Here is a 27086-nt window from a genome sequence, read left to right on the forward strand (position 1 = left end):
TAAAAACAGGTTCTAGAATACCCACAACACGTACAACTCTTGCTTCTGCGTTCATAATTCATTGTTTTTGAAGATTGTGAATTCGTTTTTTTGTACAGAAAAATCAAATCCTTTTCAGCGTGTACAGTGCTGGAATAGATATGTAACTCTCCCACAAGGTGGCGCTGTGGATTGCGAGCTGCAATATGAAGCTGTCTCAGATTCAGCCCGGCTGGTATCTCTTCGCCTCTGCTGGTCCCGGGTGACGTTGAATAACAAAGATGGCAGCAGGAAGCAGCAACTACTGGGAAGGTGAGCTGGCAAACTGGTTTAAACTGGGAGCAACTGGGAAGTGAAGAACACACTTTATTTTCCCATTTTAAAATAAACGTTTTTATTTTTAAGGCACACACTAAATACCGCTGCTGTTCTGTATTGTTAACTCATATTTTAATTGCCCCCATAGGTTCACGAACACTTGACTACTGTGTCGCTGGTATTTCAATTGTTTATTTGTATTATGAGCTGGCATTTTAAGTAGAAAAATATATGTGAATTCACGGGGTACGAAATACCGGGTCCAGATTGGTACGGGACTGGTCATTTTATCTCTGTAGTTTAATCTTATCCAGGTATTACCAATACGATAAACACAGCGTTATATGTTTTGCCATATGAAAAGTAACTTTGCACCGACGCTTACCATCATACATTCAAACCGCATTGACAGTGCTGAGGTGAGGCTTGAATTAAAGAGGTTAAGAGATAAAAAAAATATCCCTGCAGCTTTTGACAGATTTGGTGGAGTAAAAACAGTAGGATCCAGTGTGTGCTGTACAGTAGTAATATCACTCTGTACTGTACATAGTAACACGATAGTTTGGGGGATTTCTTACGCAGTGTTGTATGTAATATAATAAACCTGATATATTCATGAATATCCATTATGTTAAGAAGTCAGTAACTGGATACATCTCTGAATACCAAAGGCCATGGCTCACTAAACTCAAGTTCCCAAGACTTTAAGGGATGGGAATAAGACCCATTGCATAGCGGTTTGATCCATTCCTGGTTTGACTACAAGTTTAATCAGACACACCTGAGCTTGTTACCTGTACACCGGGGCCAATCAAGCTCGTAGTAAAACCTGGACCGGGTGAAACTGCTGTGCAATAGGAGTCTTATTACCATCCCTGTTATAGGTGATTAAAAAGTATATTAGTAGTAGTGTCATATGTTTTACTTGATTTCTGTTATTTGTTTTTTAATGAATTGGTCGGGCAGAAATAATGAAATGAAGCCTTGTGTTGAGCTGTGATTTCAGCGAGTGTGTGTGTGTGACCCTGGTTGTGCCTCTCTCGGTGCCCCTGTGTCTTTCAGATCTGCGCAAGCAGGCTCGCCAGCTGGAGAATGAGCTGGACCTGAAGCTGGTCTCCTTCAGCAAGCTGTGCACCAGTTACAGCAGCTCCAGGGAGGGGGGCCGCGACAGGTATAGGTACTATGCTTAAGCCATGGCACTTAGAAATGCTCAGATCTGCTTACAGAACCATCTAATGGAGGTACTGAGTAGCCTTCTCCTCTTGCAGTATGTTGGTCCGCAGGTCCGTCGGTACTGTTTGTGTTGAACAGAGTGGTATTCCCTTGTCCAGCTGCCTCAGATGGCAGTTGAGTTATAACTGCAAAGGGACTGGCCAGAAAAGGAAGCATGGGGGTGCCATTCGGTGCAGCCCAACCAGGAGGCGTGATCGCTCTACAGCAGCGGGTTCAAACTCCTCCTGGAGGGCTGCAGTGCCTTCTGGCTTTCATTCCACCCAAACTCTGTGTTACTTTATTGGTCTAATTATTTGATTAATTGGACAAACTTAACACTTCTCTCCAGGCTTTAAATGTTTCGTAGGTAGTGTACCTTCAATCAAGTGCATTTTTTTAAATCATCAACTGTAAAATACCTTGAAAAAATATGAAATGTCCAATCGAACAAATAATTAGATCAATTATGTTAATTGAGGGCTTAAATTGGAATGAAAACCAGACCCTGTGTCCCTTGAAGACTGGAGTTTGACACCCCTGCTCTGCAGCGTTGAGAAATGCAGAAGTGAAGGGTTGAATTGCACAGTCGTAATGGGACGCAGTGATGCTCCTAATGCTGGGAAATGGGTTTTGATAGAACTGTGTTGTTTCCCCAGCTCTGACACCACCCCCCTCTTCAACTCCAGTCAAGACCGCATGTTCGAGACCATGGCTGTGGAGATTGAGCAGCTCCTTGCGAAGGTAGGGTACTTAAGTTTCCAGCAGCATGGACTGACAACTGCAACAGGCTGGTTTGAAATGTAACCTAACACAGTGGCTCTGAAGCGCAGTCCTCGCAGAGCCTCAACAGAGTTAAATAAAGCTCTTCTTGTATCTCCAGATTATTTAAGAGCTGTCAGTGATTGGGTTTTTAGATCCTGGTTAAAACTGAAACTTAGACTGGAATTGTGCATGCGCATGTGTTTGCAATGCATATTGAATATAATGGGCTCCACTAAGGGAACAAAAATGAGTTTTTGCACTGTACGTTTTTGAAATTGCTTCGACTTTAAATACTGCCGTCGCTTCGGAGATGGAACATTTGAAAGGGAATGTGAGCTGATAATTCCCATCTTTCCCTACAGCAGTTTCTGCATGGCCAGTGATCTTACTCTGTTATCAATTACAGCTGACGGGAGTAAACGACAAAATGGCTGAGTACACCAACACAGCGGGAGTGACGTCCCTGAACGCAGCCCTGATGCACACGCTACAGAGACACCGAGACATCCTGCAGGTAGGGGACAGCGGACAGGGCGAGGGGGGCACGGCCACAGATTGCTGGACTTTCTTCGTTGCACTTGTTTTTATATTTTGATCAGTGCAGGAGATGGCATCAGTAAGCACTGAGCTTGTTATGAATCTCAGGATCAGCTCTTCACCTTTTGCCTCAAACCAGCTAATAACCTTTAAAAAAACAACTAAATAAATAACAGGTGCATAGCTCCCACAGTACCAGCTCAGTCCAGATCTCTGCAAATCTCTCTGTGTTGGATATTATTGCTTAAAAGTCCTGCCCCAGGCCAACGCTTGAGATTCAGCAAGCCATCTGTTCTTGTTGCAATACTACGCGCTGTGCTACAGGGGGCGCACAGTCCCCGGCATTATGGAGGATTGTAGCGAAAACAGTGATGACTCTGGAGAGTTCAGAAACTGGACTGTTGGATGTTCTTATGTACAGTGACCAGGCTTTATATGAAGATCCGTAACAACAGTAGTGGTTTCTAGTCTAGTGTTCTGTTTTGTTCAGTATTGTAACAAATAGTGTTGATCAAAATTCCCAACCCTCATTAATTTGCAGTCAAGTTCAGATGTTTGTTGCAGTATGGGGTTTATTCGTCTGGTTTTTATTTTTTTATTGCTGTGCTAACATTTTCAGCTTCTTGACTGCTTTAATTTCCACACCACAAAATACTGTAAATCCATAAATATTTGGCGAACCACACCCATAAAACCCGTTTTGCTCCTGAAATTTTGGCGCCCTGTTGCAATATACGAAGTATCTATTGTTAGTGGAATTTGATATTCGTGCCAAAAATGTTTTGCAGGTTTTTGTTTAATACGCGAAAAATCATAATTCAGGCTGGTTTCCTGCCAACTACTGTACAGAAAGAGAGGGTGGGTGGGAGGGCCCTGCGTTGAAGTGCACAGCAATCCTTGCTTATCGGCACTTTAATGGACAATTAATAATTAAAGCATTATTCATTATTAAAAGACATTCTTTTTGTGGCTTGTGATTGTTAAAGAACACGCCTCCCAGTTCAGCTTCATTGTCCTTTATTCCTGTGCTCTAGTGTACAGGGCTTGTGTGTCAGTGTCTCAGAGAGAGTACCTGTACATGTACCTGTGAGAGAGAGAGAGAGGATTGCATCACACGGGTTACCCGACACCAGTGGTACTCAACTCTGAGATCATTCCAGTCCTGGTCTTTACAGCACAATATTAACTGTTAATTGTGACTAATTGCAATAAGGACCAATACGGTCTAGAGATATCTAGAGACGCATGGCAAAACCCCGGGTGGGGGGGGGGGGGGTAATCTCCTTTATCTGCTATTGAGAAATGCATATGTACGGCCGTATACGTACTTCCCTGTCTATTAGCATGAACAATTTTTTTCTCCCCCTAAACTACAGTTTAAAAAAAAATCTATTGGAGCTATGGAAGGCTGTGTTAGGGGAAGTTTCTTATCCATCAGAAATAAAGGGTTAAGCCTTTCAGATTCATTGCTTTGTCCATTAAGGTGTCCAGCGTAAGATTGCTCCACATTTATTTGCATTACATTATTAAAGTATTAAAGTAAATGGCCATAACGATGTTTTCATGACAGCCGCTTTCAGCTGACATAATGGATTGAATATTTGATGAATGTCGTGCATTTATCGACTGACTCCGGGAAAGAAAAGGAAGCTGGTCTTCTAATGAGGAGAAACATTTCAGCTGCAACTTTTAAAAACCCACAAAACAATTTACTTTTAATACTAATTAGGAACCACATCAGTATGGAAATAAGACTGCCATTGCATAGTAGTTTGATCCATTCCTGGTTTTACTATGAGTTTATTAAGACACACCTGAGCTTGTTACCTGTACACTGTGGCTAATCAAGCTTGTGGTAAAACCTGGACTGGGTGAAACCGCTATGCAATAGGGGTCTTATTTCCATGATATCTGAATTGTCACATTTTTTCAATGAAAAAGAACAGTGAAACTGGAGACCAGCTATAACTGCTAAACTAACTAAATTAGCAATCTTGGTACAGGCTTCCAATCCTTATTTTAATTTCTTTCAGGATTACACACACGAATTCCACAAGACCAAAGGCAACTTCCTCGCTATCCGGGAGAGAGAGGACCTAATGGGATCAGTACGGAAAGATATCGAGTGAGTATTTAGCTGTTGCTTAAGAAGCTGCCAGTGTAGACTGGCCCCAAAAGGATGATCTTTTTTGGTTTTCTAAAGGCTGTCATTCTTGTAATCCCCACCTAGGAGGTGCTCCATGCCATGGTTGCCACTGCTATAGGATGCATTGTGCTTTAGATCAGCCTAAATAATAGTAAAAAATATAGATATGCTGTACATATTAGTATAAATGAGTTATGCTGTTTTCAGTGGTGTTATAAATAGTGTTGAAAGACTTAAGCACTCTGTTAAGTAGCCCAAGATTTCTGATTCGCAATATCCCATTTCGTAAAGGACTGGGGTTGCCTGAAATGTGTTGCAGTGAAGTAAAGATTGCTGATTAAAACCTCAGACAAGTCTAAAGCATCTTAGATCTCTACATTAGTCTTCCTGGAATGTGCTGTACAGGAGCCTTTCGCCGTGTTAACGTGGCTTTATTGCAACTATAAAACCAAGTGAACTTGCTACGTTTCTGTAATGAAGTTAATTCACTCTGAATTGGAAATTTACTCGGATGTAAGCTCTGGGTAATCACGTTAAAGTCGTAATGCAGGAAATCCCATCAGCAATTTACAGGAAGATGCTGGGAGCTCTTAGGAGCGTTGCTTTGGAACAGATCTGAGTGTTTCAGCTCCGCACAAATAGAGTTTCGACGGATCCAGACATCTTCAGATAATCGTGCCATTCTCACCCACGGTACAATTACTCACCGTCATCACTTAAAGGCGATGCAGGAACCCTTCCCAGTAAGTGCCTCTTCGTGATGTTCAATAAAAGCAGTTCAAAGATTTGATGGCTCATCTGGTAAAGGCAGGGCTGGGTGGTGTGCAAGGCGAGTCATACAGTCAGGGGAGGTCTGGGGATGAAAGTGGGCAGCGAGGGACTGTTTATTCTCGCAATGCTACAGCAGAGTCTTCTGGCTAGGCAGCTGTGAGCTCAAAGCAGACACCTGCAGGGCTGGCCTTTGTCCTCCAGAGTACCATCTCTGTGCAGGACGCTTCTGTTGCAATAAGCACAAATGCACTGGACAGATGTGTTCTAGATCTCATTCAGGGCTGTGTCCACAGGGGGTGCTGTTGAGCAACAAGCTGTTTGGTTTTGGCACCACGTCCAGTAATGATTTTGTAATTTGGCAGTTTTTACTGTTTTTTCTTTTTTTTTTGGGGGTTTTAATTTTGGTAAGTATATTTTTGGTGTTGTTGTAATGGCTGTTGCCAGCATGTCGTTTTAATAAGCTATGAGCCTTTAGAAATAAAAAAAAATAGTTTTAAGAGAGCTCATTTAGAAATGGCTTAGCCGGCGTTTCTGCAGACAGCTGGCATTGAAAAACAAGGGGTGATTCAACTCCCACTCCTCAGATCACATGTTTCCTAGTGCTGCTGAGAACAGCCTTCATTAAGACCCTGTGTGTCTGTACTGCAGATAAGTGAATGACAACGTGAACCACTCTGCATGTTACTGGGATCGAATGTAATGATCTAAACCAGGGGTGGCTAACCCTGGCCCTGGCGAGCCACAATCCTGCAGGTTTTCTGGGTATCTTTTAAACCAGCATTGACCAGTTAAGAAAATAATTGGTTGAATTAACGAAAACGAGAAGACCCCGCGGCTCTCCAGGATCAGGGTTGGCCACCCCTGCTCTAAACAGCGGCAGATCTAAGGACTGTCATCCTTTATTTGAATCCTGCTGGTTTCCCTTTGCGTTGCCCAGGTAACCAGCCTCATGTCTTTCTCTTCTCAGGTCATATAAAAGTGGCTCAGGAGTGAACAACAGGAGGACAGAGCTGTTTCTGAAGGAACACGAGCACCTGCGGAAGTGAGTAGCTCCTCTGTGTCTGGGGAGATTGCAGACTTTTTACTGTAGTACCTAGAAAGGGTTCAGTCCGGGGTAGGTGGCACAGCTTTGTGTGCAGCTAGGGACAAAAGTTTAGTGTCCCCCTAGAGTGTTAGGATTGAGACATTAATAAAAAAAATGAACTGTATGAACATCATTTTAGATCTTTTATTGAACATCATGTAATCAGTTTTTTGTTAAGTGTATGGGGAAAACTACAAAGTGGCATGTCATTCATTATGTAGAATTATTGAACTGTCACTTGGTGCAGACCTGTTTTATAGTCATCTGACTGCCCTTCCAAAATAGGAAGTTCCTGTTCGGGGGGGTTGGGATTGAGAAAGCTGACACTACCCTCTCTAAGAAACAAAAGCCGCTTTCGCAAAATCTCAAATTATTCATGAGAAAGAAACCTCAGGGATTCCTGAATTGTAAGCAGAGCCCTCCCCAGTTCCCCTGCACTTCCCTGTTCCTGGCTGCTTATGAAATGTTAACAGTTGCAAGACCGCGCCAAAGCATGGCCTGACAGCTCGGAGCAATTGCTGCACTGTCGGTTCAGTGCTGGATTGAAATAATCGTGACTCCCTTAATAAAAATACTTTTTTGTAATTGTATGGCTCGTCTTTATAACCTCTCCTGGCTCATCTGCTCCATAAATTATTCATTCTTTTTCCATTGAATAGTATATTCCTGTTTAGCCACTTGCACTACACCTGCATTGTTAAAGAGGTCTTGTTCAGCAAGCCCCTGGAGAGCTGGTATTTTCAGCATGTCTAAATATGAAAAACCAGGTCAACTCGGCTTTAAGAAGCAAATGCATGAAATGACACTGCAAGCTGAATTACACACTAGAAAGAAATGCTCTGAGGAGTTTCATTTGATGCAGTACTAGACCTTTCAAAAAGACCCCTCTCGCTTTTTTTTTTTTTCTCACAAAGCCTGTTAAGCAATATATTTAGCGTTAGACTGCCTGTCATACTGGCAAGGGCTAAGCAGACAGCATGATTGCTTGCACTGCAGTTTATGCAGAGCGAAAACTTGCTTTAGAAAAATCATGTCGCACACACACCAGCTGAAATAAAGCCACAAATGCTTCTATGTGACTCCTCCTCTGTCTTGTTGTTTGTTGAGTTTTTAACTGAGTTTCACTGTAGACTAAGATGTTGCATCCTATACCTTGTCAGAAATACCTTGTATAATGAAGCCCAGTACCGGTATGTAGTTAGATGCCTAACAGCCTCCCTCAAAGGGAAGGCATGAGCACCAGGAACACCCTGTAGGGCTTTAGATTCAAGGTTTACTAAAGCCAAAGGAAAAGACAATAGAGCCTTAGAAATCAAAGCAGGGCTGCTGGACTCCTGAATGGTAGAAACTCAACTGGAAAGATTTCAAATAAATCAGAGTGGATTTAGCCAGGACTTGAACCCATCGAGACCCTGAAGCCTCATTTACAAGGTGGTCTAGAGAGCTAGATATATTGGTGCTGAAAAGAACGTTGACAATAAGCGTAATGTTTTGCAGGTGCCTGTAGATGGCAGTAAAGTGTCAAAATTAACTGTTTTTCCAGAATCTTGTGAAATAATTCATATAGTTTCATCACTTCCTTTTGTTCCTAAATGTATCATCTCAATATTTAATAAGGCACGGGTAAGGGAAGCATGTTTATTAGTAATTGGAGGAGCCAGGAGTCTTCAGGAGTTCGTTGATCCTTTCAGAAGTTATTTGGCATGCATTAGCCTTTGCTGTATTAATGTCCAAACTACGTTCTCAAGCTCTGAAAAGACTAACTGTTTTTTGTATTATTTTTAATGTCTGTAAACCACCTTCTGCATGAATCAGCTGCTCAGCGCTGTAGCTTTTAAGCTGACCAACTGGAGCGAAAAAGGGTTTGCGAGTTTTCAATGTACAGACTGGTGTTTCTCCAGAGCCTGCAGTATTGTTTATCATATACGTTGATTACGCAGCAGAATACAGGCACTGTATTCAAGGAATGTCTGGAAGATGCTGCAATGACATGCATCGTGAGGAATTAAATGGATCTAGGAATTCATTATTGTACTTGAGAGACCACATAAGCCATAATCCTCTTTCTTAGTTAGCTACACAGCTTCTGTACTGCTCGGGTTGCAGGGGTGGCTGTGCATTCATCACTGATGATCAAGCTCAGTGCTCGATCCAGTTTAAGGTTTGCTTTAAGGATGAATGTATTTATAGCTTTAACCTGAAAACCACTCCCCTAATTGTGATGAAACTTGGCAGGGGTGTTCCATAGAGAACACTTTTGATGGTAACAAACTCAAGGCCGCATTGACCTACTTGTGCGCAAGTTCTGTCCTCTGATCCATTATGGTAATGGGGTCTTCAGCATCCCTAATTTGATTTGCATGATCCGTCCGCCAACTTTGTAGACAACTTTTTGACGATCCTGTCAGGAGCTGCTTGTAGTTGTGTTTTTTTTTTGTTTGAGGGATGGTGGTAAGGTTAGACCAGGGCACAGAGTTGGTGGAGAGTTGCAATAATCGATTCTTGATTACACCCCTGTGGGCTCTGCCAAAAGAATTGCACCCGCAAGCACACGAGTCACACAGCCACTGCCCTTGTGAACTCCGCGATCACGGTACCACTGCACTGCTAGTCACTGGGATGTGGTGAGCATGCAGAATCCTAGGGACTGATCTGTCTAGCAGTCAGGTTATTGGATGAACATGTGCAGTGATGCCTTCCTCCTCCCTCCCTTGAAACCCGCTTTCCACAACGCTACTCGAGGAGGAGCCTGGCATGCTTCTACTACTACTTGCAGCAGTTGCTGGTTATTAAAAGGATTGTGTTTTCTTTCCCCATATGGTTTTTTGTTATAGCTGGTAACATTTTACAGTGCTAGTATTTTTTGACGTGGTCTTAATATTGAGTTAACAACCTTCCTGCATACGATCTGCAAAAAAAATATTCTTAAAATCCTATGGATTTTATTTTTTTACAGGCTTTGCTGAAAGCTTTGTTGGCACATCCTCAAAAAAACATTTCACAGAAACATTCGTAAAGGACCAGTCTTTTCACCACTCAAGGAGTGACGTAGGTGAAAAGGATTTATATTTAGTGTTAGATGTATCTTTCCATCAATTAATGATCGGCATTGTGTATTTCACAGTATATGAACCAGAGAATGACCCGGGTGGGTTTGAGGTGATGTGATAAAGACATCAATGGGGGGATGAGAGAAAGATGAGCCACTTCACATTTGTGTTTGTAATTTACTTGAGTTCAGATAAATGTGCTACCAAATAAAAGTTAACGTAAAATCGTGTTCATGTTAATGAACTTATAGACAGCTCTGTGGCCTCCTTACTCTAGACTTTTTTTTAGTTGAATGGTCTTGGATTTTTACCCAGGTGGTTTATGAGAGCACTGTGTACCGAAAAGCTCTCCAGAACTCCTTTCATCATAAAAGACCTGCTTCGATCAATCTCTTCAATCAGTGGATCCATTGATGCTTTCTTCCAATCGACTGAATTCTTAAATGTAAATCACCGAGATGTGTATCTGAATTGGATGCTGGAGAAGAATGCATCGAGACCTAGTTGTCCTTGCCGTTGCCCATCCTGCTGTGACTAGTTCATTTAGCAGGATGTGAAACCGCAAACGACAACCCTGATGCTTTCAGTCCTCTGCTTTTAAATCAATGTAATTTTTTTTTTTTTTTTATTCAAAACCTGCCCACCTGCACTGCATGTCAGTGGATATCAGTGTTTGAATGCAGGGGGTAATAGGTTACCATATTGAGACCTGTAAGACGCCACCAGTCCCCCATCCTACAGCTTAGCATTCCCCAGGGAGTGATGCACTAGCCAGACGCCACCCTGCTTGTGAGATGTGGGGTTGGCTGGAGTTTTGTGAGGCTGCTGCCCCCGGTTTCACAGACTGTGCCGGCCCGTGTGATACAGTATTGCTTGAATAGTACCACGGTAAAGAGAAGAATCCCCTGGCACCCGAGGGGTCAATGGTTTGGAGAAGTTGCTTCTTCGGCCCAGGCGAAGGGGTCCATTAGAAGCTTGCAGGAATGATTCTGTGTTGTGGTCACTGCTAACAACTCCCAGTACAAGTGAAAGCCCCCTGTTCCAGTTCACTTAGCCGTCTTCACAGGGATTCCCCGCAGCAATTAGCAGGAGTAGAGAGGCATGCTCAGGATGACTCCAGCAACCCAGCTGCAATAACAGAGGTGTGGATTCTGAGCTCCATACCCTGATCCATGCTTCTTACAGCAGTTTCATTACTAGATTACTTTATTTATTTATTTATATATTTATTTATTTTTATTGCTAGACAGCTGTTCTTTCAGGGCCTCCTCGGGCACGACACAGCCTAATGGGAAACTCTCCGTTCAGGGGAATGCAATGTGACGGCTCATCTTTCAGCGCAGGGTAGCTGGAGCGAGACTGGCAGGCTCTCAATGAGCCCCCAAAGAGAGCGGAGCGGAGCTGAATATCCAATGGCTAGGCTGATAGGATTGCAGAGGCTGCATGTAAAACATCTCTTCCTTCGTGATGCGCTTTAACCAGAAGAGGTTTACATGAAGCAATAGCTGTGGTAAAACTACCCAATTTCCTGTGCTCAAAGATTCACAGGGTACGAGAACTGAAAAGGTGGTTAAAAGGCTGTCAACCTTTTAATTGCAGATAGAAACCAGAGTGCCCCACCCCCCACAACGCCTTTAAACACTCTCTGATCTTCTCAATGAAATTGCTCTGCAGAAAGAAAGAAAAAAAACGGGAAGCTAATGTCCTTTTAACTTCATTTTCGTATCCCAGCGCTGACTATCCCATAATTCAATATTCAGCTGCAGAAAAGAAAGATCGCATTTTACAGATTGTTCGTCTCTCTTGTTTCTCTTCATTGCTTCATAGCCAAACCTGTAGTTTTTTTTTTTTCTTGTATGGCTTTTCAGACTTGAAAGATTAATGAGCAGATTAGAATTGCGCTCGTTTATAAATCAAGTAAGAAATCAATTTTTTTGTGTTGTTGGTCTGTCATAGAAGAAAAGAAAACTTAAAAATGAGGTACTGATTGCATATGTCTGATGTATAAATGTTCAGTCGAGGTCTGAGCTGATAGATCAGTAGGGGTTGTTTTTGACATTTTGAGGTTAAGGCTTTGGCTCCTCTCCATTGCACCTCAGAACTGACATCTGGTGCGGTCCAGATGAGAATCGCGGCCCCTCACTATTTTTCTAAGTGAAGCAGAAGGCCAAGGCGACAGCTGTCCAATTTGACCAGAAATCCTGGATTTTCTCCCTTTTCTCCAGCTGTCCTGGACCTAACTGCCAGCATCTATGTAGGAGTTGTTTACAAGGCTGTGTCTGCGCTGTAGTGTGGAAAGTAGTTCAGTGGTTTGAGTGCTGGACTTCAGTGCTGGGTGTGTCAGATAGTAGATTGGTGCAGAGTGGATCACTTTGAGTGCCTGGCTGCGGTGTGGAGATCAGTGGGTAGTAGCAGATTTGTGGTTTGTTCAGTGCTACAGGATGGAAGGTAGTGGGTTTGAGAAGCTCAGTGGTTGGAGTGCTGGGCTGCAGCGTGGAAGGCAGTGGGTTTGAGTAGCTTAGTGATTGGAGTGCTGGGCTGCAGCGTGGAAGGCAGTGGGTTTGAGTAGCTCAGTGGTTGAGAAGCTCAGTCTGTTTTGGATGCATCTTTTCTGAAGAATATATACCATAGCCAGATGGGGCTGGATGCGTATTGACCCCCACAAGTGCTGGGCTGAATGTTGAGTACCAGTGGGGATGGATCCAGCAGCTGTGATTGTGGTCTAATTGGACCCGGGGCAGTGGAGTTTGTTGCTTCAGCACCTCGCTGCCACTCCAGAACACAACATCACGGTACTTTTCTAATGAGAGAAGGGGAAAAAACTTTCAACATTTTCAAATTCATTAGCTGCACATCACTACCTCCTGTTCCTAAAGCAAATGGTGTTCAGGGGGGTCCATTTGTGCTGTTCATTCAAGGGTAAATATGCGTTCAGAATGCAAGGTAGACACAATTATTAACACGTTTTTTTTTTCTTTTTCAATTTTTTGTTTAGTTGCTTACAGCTTGGTGCTTGTGTCCCTTATAAAAGTTTGCCATAGTAAAAGCATAGCAAAGTGTAATGAAGCATGCTGAAAGCATTGTAAAGATTATGGCAAACCAGGGTAAATTATGGTAAAGCTTATGGAAAAGCTGCAAAAATACCATGGTAAGCTTTTATAAGGGTGTTACACGAGCAAACATTCACTGTACATGAAGTAAAATGCCAGGTTTGGTGCTCTATTTAATAATTGACTGCAGTATCGCATACCATATATTAACTACATGACCCCCAGATATATGGTGTGGCCCTCGTATAGGAGAAAGGGGACTGCTTTCCTCTCATTTCTCAATTACCTTAGCCTCTGTTGAATCAGATTCAGAATGACTCCTAATGATGAGGGATGCCAGAGGGCTTTGGGGTAGAAATCAGCCTTGACTGTTATAAATGCATATTTCATCAGAACTGTAAATCTGTAGTCCCCCAAGACGTATTTCATATGTCGTATAATGGATAGTTCGGCATTAAATACAAAGCTGTCATTCAGTCTGAGAGGTCTGGGCGACTTCATAAGTTAAGGTCGGCGTTTTTTTTGTGAAATTCATCTGAAAGCCAAGATTACTTGTGCAGCTGCTCCCTGGAAAGCAATTACAGACTGAACCGGCTTTGCTGTGTCCCTTTTAATCCGTCACAATTCAGCTGCTGAATTGTGACGGATTGGGTAACACAGGAAAAGAAGCAAATCTTTACCACATCGGATGTCGTTCCCTGCGCATTGTGTGTTCATGACTGTGTTTACCTGCGAGACTCTCAGGAGAGGGGGTTCCTCTGGTGGCAGTGTTCCCAGCGCTCCTGAAGTACTGGAGAAGGGAGTAAACAAGCTTCCCTGGCTCTGTGAGGACGCCCTGTGCTGCCGTTCACGGGGGTGCTGGAGCTGCATCTCAGTGGTAAACAAGTCTTCTGTGCCTCCGTGTGGGCTGCCAGGACAGAGAGGCGCAAAGAAACAAAACAATAGAGAGCACGACAAACACCAGGTGTTCGCTCACCTCTTCGGACCAGGCTGAAGCCCGCACTGCACTGGCAACACCCACCTGGCCGTCTGGGGAATCAAACCCGTGTTTATCTCTTTCTTTTGTGTGACTCCAAATCTGGTTCACTCAACTAAAAAAATAATGGTATTCAATCAAGCTCTGAGTTGCAGCCTGGGGTCTAGATCTGGCCTTATTTTGCTGCGAAAGCCTCAAGGTTTTTTGTCTTTACACTTAATTAGTGTCTAAAGGGAGCATGCAGGAGTCTGTTTGACACGGAGTAAACAGTTGTGCTAACAAACCCACACGCTTATAGTGGGGTGTGGTTTTTGGATAAGGTCTGTAAAGGTCTATTGAGGGATACTTTTGGTAGTGAAAATATTGGAAACGGATAGCAATTGGTAATGTACATGACATTCGTATACGACAATACTTATGTCACACTTCAAATCCGTTGGTACAACATATGCATTGTGTGCATGTATTCTGATATCATTCACAATTTTATAATTGGGACATAAATGAGCATGGTTGAGATTCAACGTGGCAGGAATTAATCTCATTCCTGTCCTGTACGAGAATCGAATCCGGTCTCGTCTCATTTATTCCCCTTCTCTCTCTCTGCGTATCATTGAAAATAAAGCCAGATCTAACACTGTTTTTTGTTATTCTATTTAAAGTTTAACCCCAAACACAGAAGAGTCCTGTGATTCCTATAAGCATCCCTTCGCCTCTCCCCCTTCATTGCAGCCTCCTTGTTGGGCAGCAGTGTGCTTTGGAGTGACCGGTGGTGAATATCGAGGGTGGGGGGGAAATCCCCAAGAGGCAACTATCCGTCCATCAATATCTAAACAGCCCTCACACACCCCCCTCCCCCGAGCACCTCGCTTCCCTCCCATCCTCCGTGCCTGACTGACTGACTGCTAACGACTGCATTAAACATATGTGACATGTAAAGAGGACCAGAGAGACAGCCCTAACAGTGCATTATCCAGCACAATAAAATGTGCTTCCTTCAGCTTGTGGAATTGGGTGATCCTCAGCTTTGGAAGGATTTCCCCCTGTAGTCCCAGGGTACCTGCATTCTGGAGATGGGGAGAGAGCAAGCACAGCACAATGCATGTGGGTCAGAGGCCCCGCTGAGCTCCTTCTGCTCCAGGACACAGCTAAACATGTCATGTTAACGTTCAGCTATTCTATCCAATATACTTTTCAATGCCAAATCAATGCCCAATATATGCCAGTCTGCTTGACTTGATTTCTTACAAGTTTTCCCTGTTGATTTGGCATTGTAAACACCCGGATGACACACGTAATATTGCTGAAACCATGTCAGATGCAGACTTCATATTTGCAGGCTAAACATCGTAGTAGCAGAATGACTGCACGCCAGAAGGATGTCTCGGTGAGGCAAATTAAAACCGTATCACACAAACCATCGGTCAGTTCCAGATAAGCAGAGGTGGAAGACAGAACTAGCATTGAAACCAGCATTTTAACCAACGCCAAACTATTGTCTGCAGAATCAAAAAATAAAAGATGAAGATGTAAAATTTTATTTTACATCTTCCAAACAAACGAGCTGTGGTCTAAAATATTTCCTGTGTAATACACTGTACTATATAAATACTAATCAAGCTCTCATGGATTCTAATATGTTACACATAGGGATAGAGTTCGTAGAAACAGGCTACTTGTATAAGTACTAGTTTATACACAGTATTGCACATTTTGTAAATGATATGAGAGAATCTAGAAGCTTGGGGGATGGTTTCATTAAAATCCACAAGGGAGGCAAGTATGAAGCTTATAAACACTTTAATGAAAAATACTTCTGAGGCCAAAGGTAGAGCAACAGAGAAATTTCTAGTGTCTTACAGGGAATTAAATCAATTCAGCGGCTCTGTGAATATTTCCATATTCCTTACATTCCACTTGATGTGTTACGTGCCTCCTCACTCAAAAGCATTGGCTTGCATTAGCCCACAGTGGTGAATTTATCAGCTTGCATTGCTAATCCATTCCTTCTTTATCGGCACTGCCAGTGCATTGCTTATTTTTCAAGTTTGCTGATGCAGATGTTCTTGTTCATATTCTCTGTACTTTTGTAATCCTGTGAGCGCTGCTCTTTGCATAGTGTTCCTAGCTCTCTTGAGATTGCATTGGGCTCAGGTTGAACCTGCTGTCGCTGTCATGTAGTGTTTGGCTTCACCCCCGCAGAGACTCTGATTGTGACTTTAGATAAGCATGTGTGTCCGCGTCCGTGAATCGCTGCTCACAGTCCTCCGAGAGAGGGAATCCTACAGGAGATGTCCAGGCTTTGGGTTCGGGGCAGGAGGATGGTCTAGTTGCATTTGTGGCAAAGGAAAGAGTCATGCTGTACTGAAACTGGTAAGACCTGCAATTCAGCTGTCTTGAACAACCAAAGCCCCTAGTCTTCCAGGGGCTTCCAGGCTCTTTTGCACTCCTGTATTGGTTGGCCAGTAACTTGGCTGGTGAGAATTATCAAGTGGATGAGAATAGAAGTTCTGTAATTGGAGTCCAATCTCAACTACTGACTCTACTGAGGAGTAATTCAATAATCAGTCTAAGAACCAGATCTTAGAAAGGAAGGGTACCGGCAGCAAATAATCTGCACTACCCATTGCCAACTACCGCTATCTGCCCACTACCCCAATTACTAACTGCAACCACCAGAAGGGACTTGGTAAAACTGCCAGTCTTGTGATTGCAGAGAGTGTTTGAAATGGTGAGCTGCACTATGTAGCAGACATGCCCCAAGGAGGATGTTGTTTTTACTGATTAGATCTAACGAGATGCAACATCTCCTTGGCAGGGCAGTCCCGGTGTAGAGGTCAATTAGCTAGTGGAGAGGCAGTTTATCCAGGACAATGGGGGTTAAATAGAAGTGTTCAAGTAGGCTTGGGCATGTCGGGGTGTCATCTCTTGCTCTACTTTGTGTCTGTCAGGCTTGCTTTATGTGCTTAGGCAGAAGGCTCGAGGCAACACCCTTGCAAGCGCTTGAGTTTACAGTTTTGAATCCAGCCTCAGGAGTGTGTTTTACTGTGTCAGCTAGTGATAGAGTAGTGCCGCACTGAACTGATAAACGCCTTGTTTTGCCAAGGTTCTGTCTACACTGTACATGCATGTCTGTAATGCTTCTGTGTGTCTTTTTTTCCTTCTCTGCAGCTCAGATCGACTGATAGACGACACAATAAGGTAAGAACTTAAATCGCTCTTAAGAGACGCCGGAAATCTGCGTGTGAATGAAATTTAAAGTAGTAGCATGTGGAAAGACAACAAACCAAGTTTGTGTTAAATGTGTGTTCAGGAAGAACACAATTTGTGTTAACGTTGTACACAAGGTGCGGTGTTCTTAAACTGTCCGTTACGTCGTGTTCTTGCTGCAGTGCACAGAGTTCCTGTTCATTCTATAGCTTTCCCCCTCTTTTAAAACCTGCTTGGCACTTTGCAGCAGTGTGAACCCAATAGCCACGCTCCTGCTTCTACTTACAGTATTTGGGGGTGGTTTTTAAACAGACTGGGGCACTGCCTCTTTAAGAATGTTCTTTCTGAAATCTGATTTGCTCGTGGTAATGCTGTTAACCGCCCTGGGTAAGTGAGTTTAACCAACCCGTTTGTGGAGCTCTTACAACTCTGTCTGTCTTAACAGTCTAACCAACTTCCGCTGTAACAGAATGAATTAATCTCCACAGAATAACAGTCCAACTAATGGGAAAAAAAAAAACTAATTAAAAACAGAAAGTTCATCATTGTTCGAGCCCGTCCACGGTCTCCAGTAGAATTTAGCAATTGCTTTTTTGTGATTGCTGCGTGTCACAATAGGGATGTTCCAAACCTCATTTGCTGTCACTAGGGAAGCAGGTCAATTTAAAGGAGATCAGCTGGGATTTTACTAAAGGGTTATTGCTTAAAGACACTCCTAAAGAGCACATTCATCCCAGGACCCCTGGGTCTGTATCCATTAGCAGCCTGGTGTGGAGAGGAGGAGACGGGCATCTCTGTAAATCCCTCTGATAACTGGCCATGCATGCTGACAGCAGGAGAGGTACAGGGAATGCACAGCTTTTCCTTTCAGTGGAAGATTCCGGTTCGCTCTATCCGATGCTATATGGCAGCCGTCTTGTGCCTCCCCGTTTGGTCGTGATGATGTCACCTTTTGTTTTTGTTCCGTGGTTCCGCTCTTGGGGCAGTGTGGGTCTCTGGCCAGCCTCCTCGAGAAGGTCCCTCAGTCATGTCATTGAATTTTGTTTTTGAGCTGTGTCTTAACTAGGCAGATCGTGGTTTGCTTCACTGTATCTCCTGCGGTACAAACTGTACATTCAGCAGTCAGCAGCCCAACCCTCCCCCAGCCTGCATGCACACAATAAGAATAATGGGTCTCCGCTCCAGAGACCTATCTGTGGTGAATTTTACCATAGCAAAGGTCAGTCAATTCCAGGCTTGAGCACTCAAAGCAACATAAAGAAGCATTGATGGCTTGGATCTGATACAAACGTCTAGGGCTCTGCTGATACCCGTAATTGCTTTTTTAAGAAGTATTTGTCGGCAGGTATTGTATTAAATAAATCTAAACACACCTATTTATTACCGTATTGATATCAAAACAAGAAAATCTACTTTCCCTCTCCTTTACAATTGAGTACCATTCAATGGCAATTTACTTTAACACTGAGTGTTTTAAAAGCGATTGGAAGTGGATTTACCTCATCCAGGGTAATATTATATTCAAAGAGTAATTCAAGTTAAAACTTTTTTTTTGAAGAACAAACTAAGGAGATCTTTAGCACAGCAGTGATAAGGAAACCGGTGATAATGTTGCAAGAGTGTATTCAATAAATCGCTGTGGAGATACAGCATATATGCAACACATGCTTTATTGCTGAGGCTGGAGAAAAAGCCCCCAGACACGTGCACTGCTTGACATTTAGATAAATGGATTTGTGAAACTCCTTGTTAATCTTTTAAGTGCACAAGAGGGAAGAACAGCAATCCCCTGCTTCCTGCAGGCTGATCCAGCGAGGCGGGGTGGCGCTTCTCTCCCGTGCACGGGGGGGGGGGCGGGCGGGGCTTCTCGCCCGTGCATGGGGGGGGCGGGCAGGGCTTCTCTCCCGTGCATGGCAGGGGCGGGTGTGGGTGAAGAACTAGTCAAAACAATATTTTGAAAATCATTTACGTAGCCGAAGTGTCCAGATCAAGACTGAGCACTGTTTTTTTTTTTGGATAATACGACAGTATTAAATATATTACCGTTAAGTGAAGCTGTTTGGGTGTACTGGATAGAAAGGGTTAATTTTAGTGAGCTGCCAAAGAAAAATACAATGTGAGAATCCAAGAACATGGAACCACCATCTGATCCGCCCACTTTGATATACAAAATGCTGCACCACTATGCTACATAGGCAAAAAATAATCAAATACATTGTGATTAGTGTGGAGTGGAAGACTGGATCTGCTGGTACCCCTGGGGTGCAGTATAAAGCACCCCTTACATAGATTTTCAATGATCCCTAAAGGCAAATTTAAACCGATTTTGTTGTCGTTTTTGTAAGTCATATATAGCAAGAAAATGTAACAGGTATGAAGCGTTCTGGTTTACATTAAAAGAAAGTTCTTGTAAAATTTGCATTAGGCTGTCAGATATCTATGATGTGTCTTTTTTTTTTAAATCGGAAATTACTTTCTTTCTCGTATTGCTTTTATTTGCAATCTCGCCGATGGAAGTTGTCTTGGAGGATGTGTCTCGGTGTCTGGCTGAGGGTCATTATTCAAAAAGCACCAAGTCATTCTGTCCACACGGTCTGCTAAGAGTAATGCTTTTTATGATTTAATGGATCTCGAGCATTTCTTCGTTCCCAGCTTAAGAATTCCATTAAAAAGAAATCTAATTGACTCCCACTTGGAAAGTTAAGCTCAAATCTCTTCTTGCATCACTATCTGGCAAGCATACACTATCTGGAGTACTATTCATGACTGATCCCAGTCGAGATCTTATATAATACTAGGGGGTCTGGCCACATGAAAAAGCTACAGAAACACGCCTTGTGTCTTTAAAAATGCCCTGGGGTAATCACTGTAATTCCCATTCAAAAGCTCGGTGTCTTGACCAACATTCACAGAAGCTGTAACAAAGAAGATTCCACCCTATTTGTGCAGACTGTTCAGGGATGAACAGTTCAGTATCGTGAACGATGACACTCTCGGCTGTTTGTTTTCTCCAGCTCTGGTGATCTCATGTCCTCCTCTTTGGAATATGCAGAACCAGCTCTGTTTAAAGCAGCTAAAAATGTCTCCTCGTTAATCACGCTGCGATACTGAAACGAGGCACCTCAGCCCAATCCTGAAATAGAAAAATAAATGACATTCTGCCCCAGTTCAGTGCCTAATATATCTGTTTGTATTCTGCATGTAGTCTAGGTTCTCTGGTAATATTGCATCTTAAAAAGAATAAAACTGCTGCATAGAAAGTGCTGTGTATAAGCTTTCAATCGGACTGCATCAATACTACTGTTCTGTGCGTGCATTTGCATGCATTTGCTATACCTACCTACCCTGTGGACGGACGGACAGACAGAGCTCTGTCTCCAGCGCTGTCAATGCCTCACGTTTCACAGGAATTAGAACCAGTGAACCCCAATTCAAGGGTCTATTTTAGGGGTGGCGGATCAAAATAAAACGCCCAGAACAGTGAGCCTAGCTTTTAACTAAACCAGCATAAGGAGGACAGCTGGCAGGGTTAGAGGTGTTGCCATACTGCAGACTAATTAAGGCTAAGTGGTGAATGCAAACAGCTTCCCCAAGTCTCCGAGCCCATTTATCAATGGCACACACACCTTGCTGCAGCCCCCTGCGAAGCGCAGACGAAGCAGGATATTCTTAGAGCTAATGATTTAAAATGTTTGGTTTTCTTTTCTTCCAGCATCGCCATGGCAACAAAGGAGAACATGACTTCCCAGCGAGGGATACTGAAGTCGATACAGAGCAGAGTCAACACTCTGGCCAGTATCCTTGCTGTTCTGTTCTCTAATAGCGAGTAACTTCAGCGAGAGGTGAAGGGAGATCTGCTGCCTAACAGAGCTGCTGCTTTAGATCCTATAGTGATGTGGGTTAACCCTACCACCCCAACCCCAGGAAGAACAGTGACTGGTTGGGTTATAGCCACTTCTTAAAAACTGTGTGTAATCACAGGTGCGTAGAGCCATTCACACAGTCTTACAGCTATCTGCAGAGCACAGGTAAAGACTGATGCAGAACATACAAGAAAACTTAGACGGGGTCAGATTACTTTATATATTTTATGCACGAGTGGTTCAGAATCGGTGTCTTACAGGTACAGTATACGATAAGTTTCAGCATGTTCGCTTTTGTTTTCATAGCAGGAGAAAAATCCTAAATACATGTTACCACCATCTACCACTCAAATATAATGTCTGATCTGTTTAGAACTGATAGTCATGTTTAATAGTCGTGTGCATTAACTGCATGCATACACAGCATTGTGCGAAGTGTGTTACCAGATCCTTAACCAGATCCTTTCACCAGATCGCTTCCCGGCAATCAACAGCTTGATCCAGAGAGTAAACTTGAGGAAGAGGCGGGACTCGTTAATCTTGGGCGGAGTCATCGGAATCTGCACCATTTTGCTGCTGCTGTACGCTTTCCACTGACGGAAAGGAGTGCTGACCAACCGTAGGGCAGAGCTCCACATCTGGGGGAGGGGCTTACAGCAGAGGGGGTGGAGACTGGAGACACTGTTCCCGGCCGATTGGCCATGATCATTGTAACACTGATATTGAAAACTTGGCCTTTTGAGGACTTCCATATTTAGGAAAACCTATTGGGGAGGTGGGGGGGTTCACAACTTCAGCAGAATTGATTGTTGTCTGTTGCTGAAAGTTTTAGAACGAGAGACTGCCCTGCTGCTTACTGTATGCTGTCTGTTTTAGTGGATTTACCTGTTAATACTATAATTCTGGAGCGGCGTCTTCACTGAAGAAGATTTGAACATAGATTTAAAAACATACAATATGCTACACATTCTCCAAAAAATGAGCAGCGCGTTATTAATTATTAGACAGCTTCGAGTTTCTCTTTAAAAGGGAATTTTCATTGCATAGTCAGTGTGTTGACTAAACTTTTAAAACCAGTTTTTTCCTTCTGTCTACAATGTCCAGTCCAAAGTGAGTGGAGGTGTGACTGATCCTGGCTCTTATTTTCCAAAGGGGTCTTTATCAACCAGGATCCCAGGTTTGGACCAGGCACTGTATGCTTAAAGCTAAAGCAGTGACACAGCAGCATTCAATCCCATGCTTCTTAGTGCCACTGTGGCTTATGGCTGTGCTGTAATTAAGTTACCTAAATTAGGAGCACACTCCAGAATTGTGAAGGAATCCAGTAGCATTGACATCTCCTCCCTACTCCCTAATGGCCAGAATAATGTGTTTTGTTTTTGTTTTCCTATAATAGCTTTCTTTAAAAACTAATTTTAATAAATGTAATTTCATGTATTTATGACATCAAAAAAAAAAACATCTTACTGTTTTCTCTTTTTGTTTAATCAAGTGGTGGGGAAGGGGAAGGGGGGTGGAGGAGGAAACCAAATGTAACAAACCATCTGTACCAGGAATTCACAGCCCTCCAGATTTGTCATGTCGTTTTGCTCTCATGAGATTTGAGTATTTTAACCAGTCATCTGGTCCCATTGCACGAGATGGATTTTATAAGTCATGTCTTGCCATGAACACCATCTTAAGTTGTTTTTTCTTACTTGGCATGCAGTGCCACGTGGTCACAGATTTATTGTAACTGCACTTTTTAAAAGTGATTTCAGTATTTCTGTTAAAGGGGCGGTACAGCGTTCTTCTGTAGATTGCAGGGGACTTCCTTTGATTTTCACTGAAGTGAATTGGAGACAGTCCTGCAGGTATGTGAAAGGCAATGAGCAGTAAGGAATGGAATCTTCCAGCTTCTTTTGACATGGTTCTCGTATCATGTATGGAATGCGCCTGTAGATTAATGGAGATAATGCTGACTGTAACCTTCCAATTACGAGCCATCAGATTCGAGAAGAATACTGTGAAATCTGTCTATTTATTTGGCTGCTTTCAACATTTTCTTTTTTTTTTGTACAGAAACTATAGTTGATGAACTGCAGGGACATTTTCATTTTTGCAATATTCATTTAAATACTGTAATACTGCTCGTAATGGCTATTCTATTTATAATTGAGTTTTTTTTCGTTTTTTTTTTTTTTTTTTTTACCTTGCAAGAGCTAAAAAGACATTTCTGATTTCATTTCTTGCCATGCAAATTTTTGCATACTTTTTATTTTGGGGGGGAGAGGGGTGACTAATTCCAAGCATTTGTAGCTCTTAAAATCTTGGTTAACCTGGGTCCAAATTTCATTGGTGTCCTGAGTATACCTTACAGTAGATATCTCCAGTCAAGCAACGCAGCCCTTCTAAAAGCTTATCGCAGTTCAAACATAGCAAGTGTACCAAAGCATAATGACAGCACAGTAAAGCATCGATAAGCATTGTGAAACATATATATAAAAAAAAAAAGAAATAGTAAACTATGGTAAATGCACAGTCTAACCAAGGGCAAAGCCATGTGTAAATTAAGCGTAGTAAACTTTTATAAGAGACTGAAGGAATAGCCTTTCTGTGTCAGACTGATCCTTTTATTTAAAAGGACAAAGATGGATCTCCTCTGTGTTATAAATGTGCGCCTGTTTTAACTGTGCTTTCGTTTTAAAAGCCGAGCGTCCGGATCAAGACAGCTGGCAGACAGAGTGCTGATCACGACTGTCCTGACAGCTCTGTACTGAACCAGTGTCACTGGTATTGGTTTATCACAGCCTGGGCCTTTCTGTTATGGTATTAGTTCTATTTTCAGAAGAAATTCCCAGCTACAGGTCTGCGTTTATACACAAAGTTTGGCTCTGGTCCAGTCAAGGTGGATTTTGTCATTTCACGCAATTTGAAAAAGCACTTGAACCAGCTTTAAGGTTTTTGTATGTGTAAATACAATTATTGCTGTGATCTTATTCTATTTGGTTTTCCAGCGGTGGAGGAAACCTTGCAGTCCTCACCAGAATCAGAACAGTCGATTCTCACAGACAATTAGGACTGGGTTTGGGACACCTTTTGTTAAACTTGTACCAGGAATGATTCCGTCATTTTCAAGATTTTGTGAAATGTTTAGGTTCTCTTATTGGTTTTTCTTTTTTGTAAATGGCTTTTATCATAGGTTTTGATTTATTTAAAAATAAATTAAATGAAACTAATTACTGTTCTCTGTCTGAGTTAAGGGATCTCACAGTGTATCAATGGACCTGCTTATTGTGGTACAGAACTACATTGTTAATAATTACATTTCATACTGTCTACAGCCAGAAAGCAAGTGTGCTGCTTATTGTGCTCCACAATATATATTTACTTGCCTTTATAACCTGTTTACTTGTGTACTGTACAGAAAATCAGAGAAGAACATATTTAACTTTGATTAAACATCAGAGGACAGTGATTGTGGAACAAGAAGTGAAAAACCCTTTCTGCTGGAAAGTCTTCCCCTGTTGTCACTACGTGTTAGTGAGAAATGATGGAAAGTGTTACCAGATCCCAGCACGAAGCTGGAAGTTTTCAATTAGCATGAACCTTCTCTGAACTTTGTTCCCAGATAAGGTGCTGAGAAGGCAGTGTCTGAGCGAAGAATCAGATTGAAGATCTTGTACCGTTTCCTCTGCCATCTATTATTCATGAGAGCATCAGCCACAGAAATGAATAGAGGAGGAGGGGGGGCAGGCGGGGGGTGCTGTGCATGTATGTGTGTCGTGTTGGAAAGGGTACTTTTTAAAACCCAGGTTGTGAAAGAGTTTGCATATTAAAAGGCTATCTATACCTTGAGATTGTGCTAAAAGTGTAGGTCAGGATTAATTGCTTCAATTAAACCATTTAGATCAGGGTTGGAACAAAGACCAGGAGTGGATAGGCCAATTCTGACCACCCCTGGTGTCGGTAGAAAGAGAATAGGGATCCTGTGTGCAGTGACTAAGTATGGCCACCGAGGGGCACTGTGGGCCATCCAAAAATAAACTGTTACGATCTAAGAAGTAAAGGTAAATACATCTTTGTAATTCATTCAATACAGGGTTAAAGGGGTTGTAGCCATGATGTCTGCTGTGCTTCTAAATACATTTCTTTGTTATTGTTCGTGCCGATGCACACAGGTTTTCTTAAAGCTGCCGTTATTCTGGTGAGCGAGGGACCCACAGTCTCGCTCGCTTGAACACACCCCTCCCCCTTTCCCTAGCACAGTCACGACTCAGTCAACACAGCTCAGTGACCATGCATGGTAACATTTATTCCAGTCATGCGGAAGGTACACAAATAAAAATTATACAGTCACTTTTCAACTGACGCATAGAACAGTATTAGGAGAACAGATTTAGGCAACCCACCCCAAATGAAAGGACAGAGTTTATAGTGGAGTTACCAGCTGACCATGCTGCTGTGTAGGAAACAAACACATTGCTCATAAAGATCCTGCTGACACGCTGTCACTGCACACCCAAAACGAAACGGATACACTACAGGTACAGATGCAATACATGTACTGAGAGAGGCCAGCCTGGGTTTGGGATTTTGTGGTTGGTTTGCACCAGTCCATATTGCACAAGCATTCAGGCTTTAAACATGTTACTTAGGTTTGATGCTGACCTTCATGGCAACTTTTCATAGAATTATGATTACTGGAATATATCAAATCAGCATGTTCTATGGCGACATGGAATCATATTTTCTAGCACAGCAGTGTTTTGCATGCCTTTTCAATTCAGATGTTAAACTCTTAAAGTGAAAGTGTTTGGGCATTTTTCTAACACTGCAGTGCAATACGCTTCAGGTCTCTTACATATTAGGATCAAACCCATTGCCCCACCAAACCCTACAGTCAGAGTAATTATAATAATTAATAATACACACCTAAGTGTGTTACCTATACACTGTGGCTAATCAAGCTTGTATTAAAACCTGCCACGACTGCTACTGTTCTGCAATCAGAGTCTTATTTCTGTTATTTTTGAAGAGTTTTGGAATGTCAAGTCAATTTTAATATTGGAAAGAGTCTAATTTGCTAGGAAAGACTGGTGGGTGGCAGAAGTACACCTGCAACACTGAGTCGACGCTCACTGAACTAAACAAACATTTAATTACAGACTCCGAGCATGTGGGGGTGAGCAACTCTGGTTCCACAGGGGAATTCCAGTCCATGTTTTATAGCATCAATAGTGAACAACTTCAGGTCCTGGATGGCGTTCAAATTGATTTAAATAAACAATTTAGGACATGTGAGGATCAAAGACCTGGCTTGGAACCTGTTTTGCCCACCCTTGGGTGAATTTCAAAAGAGCAGAACAACTTGCAAATGGGTGTTTCTACACAAGGGGTATATGTGTATATATATATATATATTAAACACACTTATACATATGTAAACACACTTACACAATATATACAGAGGGTTAGCCAAATGTGACAGAATTGTGACACTGTGTGATAGTGCGAGTCTGGAGTATGTTTTAGTATTTTTATGGTATGCAGTATTCCAGGTTTGGTCTTGTTTTATTATGTAAACGTGGTTTAGTTCCGATACTGTTTAGATCATTTGAATAAACCTCTGTGTGTGTGTGTGTATATATGTGCACGTTAAACAATATTTCAAAAATGATAGCGCTGCTCTAAACATGGCAGTTCTGTCGTGTCATTAAATGCAGTGTCTCTGGTTATCGCATGGCTATATAACGGTGCTGTGGTTCAGATTTAGTGTCAGTCAAGGCTGCGTTGATTTAGCAACTAACCGGGTGCAGAAGTTAAAACGTGACATTAAAGCTATGAATATTCTTTTGCGTGAAGAAAGTGATTGCGTCACGGTGGCGTGCCCCCGCTCTGAACGGCCCATGACTTATATACAATTAGAATAAGAAGCATGCCGGTGGTCAATTTTTTTTTTCCATCAAAAACATACAAAAAAGAAAACAGCCTCGCCCCCAAAAACTAATCCATGGTCCGTTTCAAACCTCGGTTAGTTTAGAGAATTCCAAAACTAACTAACTCTCTCTCTCTCTCTCTCTCTCTGGGACCCTGCAGACTGCTGTTTACAAGATCATTTAATTATTTCATATAAGTTTATATAAGTT

At 42.5% G+C, this 27086-nt stretch overlaps 1 protein-coding gene across 2 annotated transcripts; it reads left to right on the forward strand.

The window, feature by feature from the left end:
* The first annotated feature begins 178 nt into the window (after positions 1 to 178).
* On the forward strand, positions 179 to 25935 carry LOC117430717 (Golgi SNAP receptor complex member 1). 2 transcript variants are annotated; one of them, XM_034903319.2, is made up of 9 exons: positions 179 to 291; positions 1360 to 1474; positions 2166 to 2250; positions 2678 to 2785; positions 4842 to 4933; positions 6693 to 6767; positions 17057 to 17086; positions 20808 to 20890; positions 21431 to 25935. In XM_034903319.2, the coding sequence occupies exons 1-9, from the start codon at positions 261 to 263 to the stop codon at positions 21553 to 21555; spliced, it is 744 nt and encodes a 247-aa protein (XP_034759210.2). In that variant the 5' UTR covers positions 179 to 260; the 3' UTR covers positions 21556 to 25935. The 2 variants fall into 2 exon arrangements, with proteins under 2 accessions (XP_034759210.2, XP_034759211.2); XM_034903320.2 differs by having other exon boundaries at positions 1360 to 1468.
* The last annotated feature ends 1151 nt before the right edge of the window (positions 25936 to 27086 follow it).

This window comes from Acipenser ruthenus, chromosome 26 (genome assembly GCF_902713425.1).
Source record: "Acipenser ruthenus chromosome 26, fAciRut3.2 maternal haplotype, whole genome shotgun sequence".
NCBI classification, from domain to species: Eukaryota; Metazoa; Chordata; class Actinopteri; order Acipenseriformes; family Acipenseridae; genus Acipenser; species Acipenser ruthenus.

What these genes read in the sequence shown, in the direction of transcription:
- LOC117430717 (XM_034903319.2), top strand. Translation starts at nt 261, where the DNA reads ATGGCAGCAGGAAGCAGCAACTACTGGGAAG. An exon ending in TTGAGCAGCTCCTTGCGAAG is followed by an intron (nt 2,251 to 2,677) that starts GTAGGGTACTTA and finishes TATCAATTACAG; the next exon opens with CTGACGGGAGTAAACGACAA. An exon ending in CAGAGTCAACACTCTGGCCA is followed by an intron (nt 20,891 to 21,430) that starts GTATCCTTGCTG and finishes TCCTTTCACCAG; the next exon opens with ATCGCTTCCCGGCAATCAAC.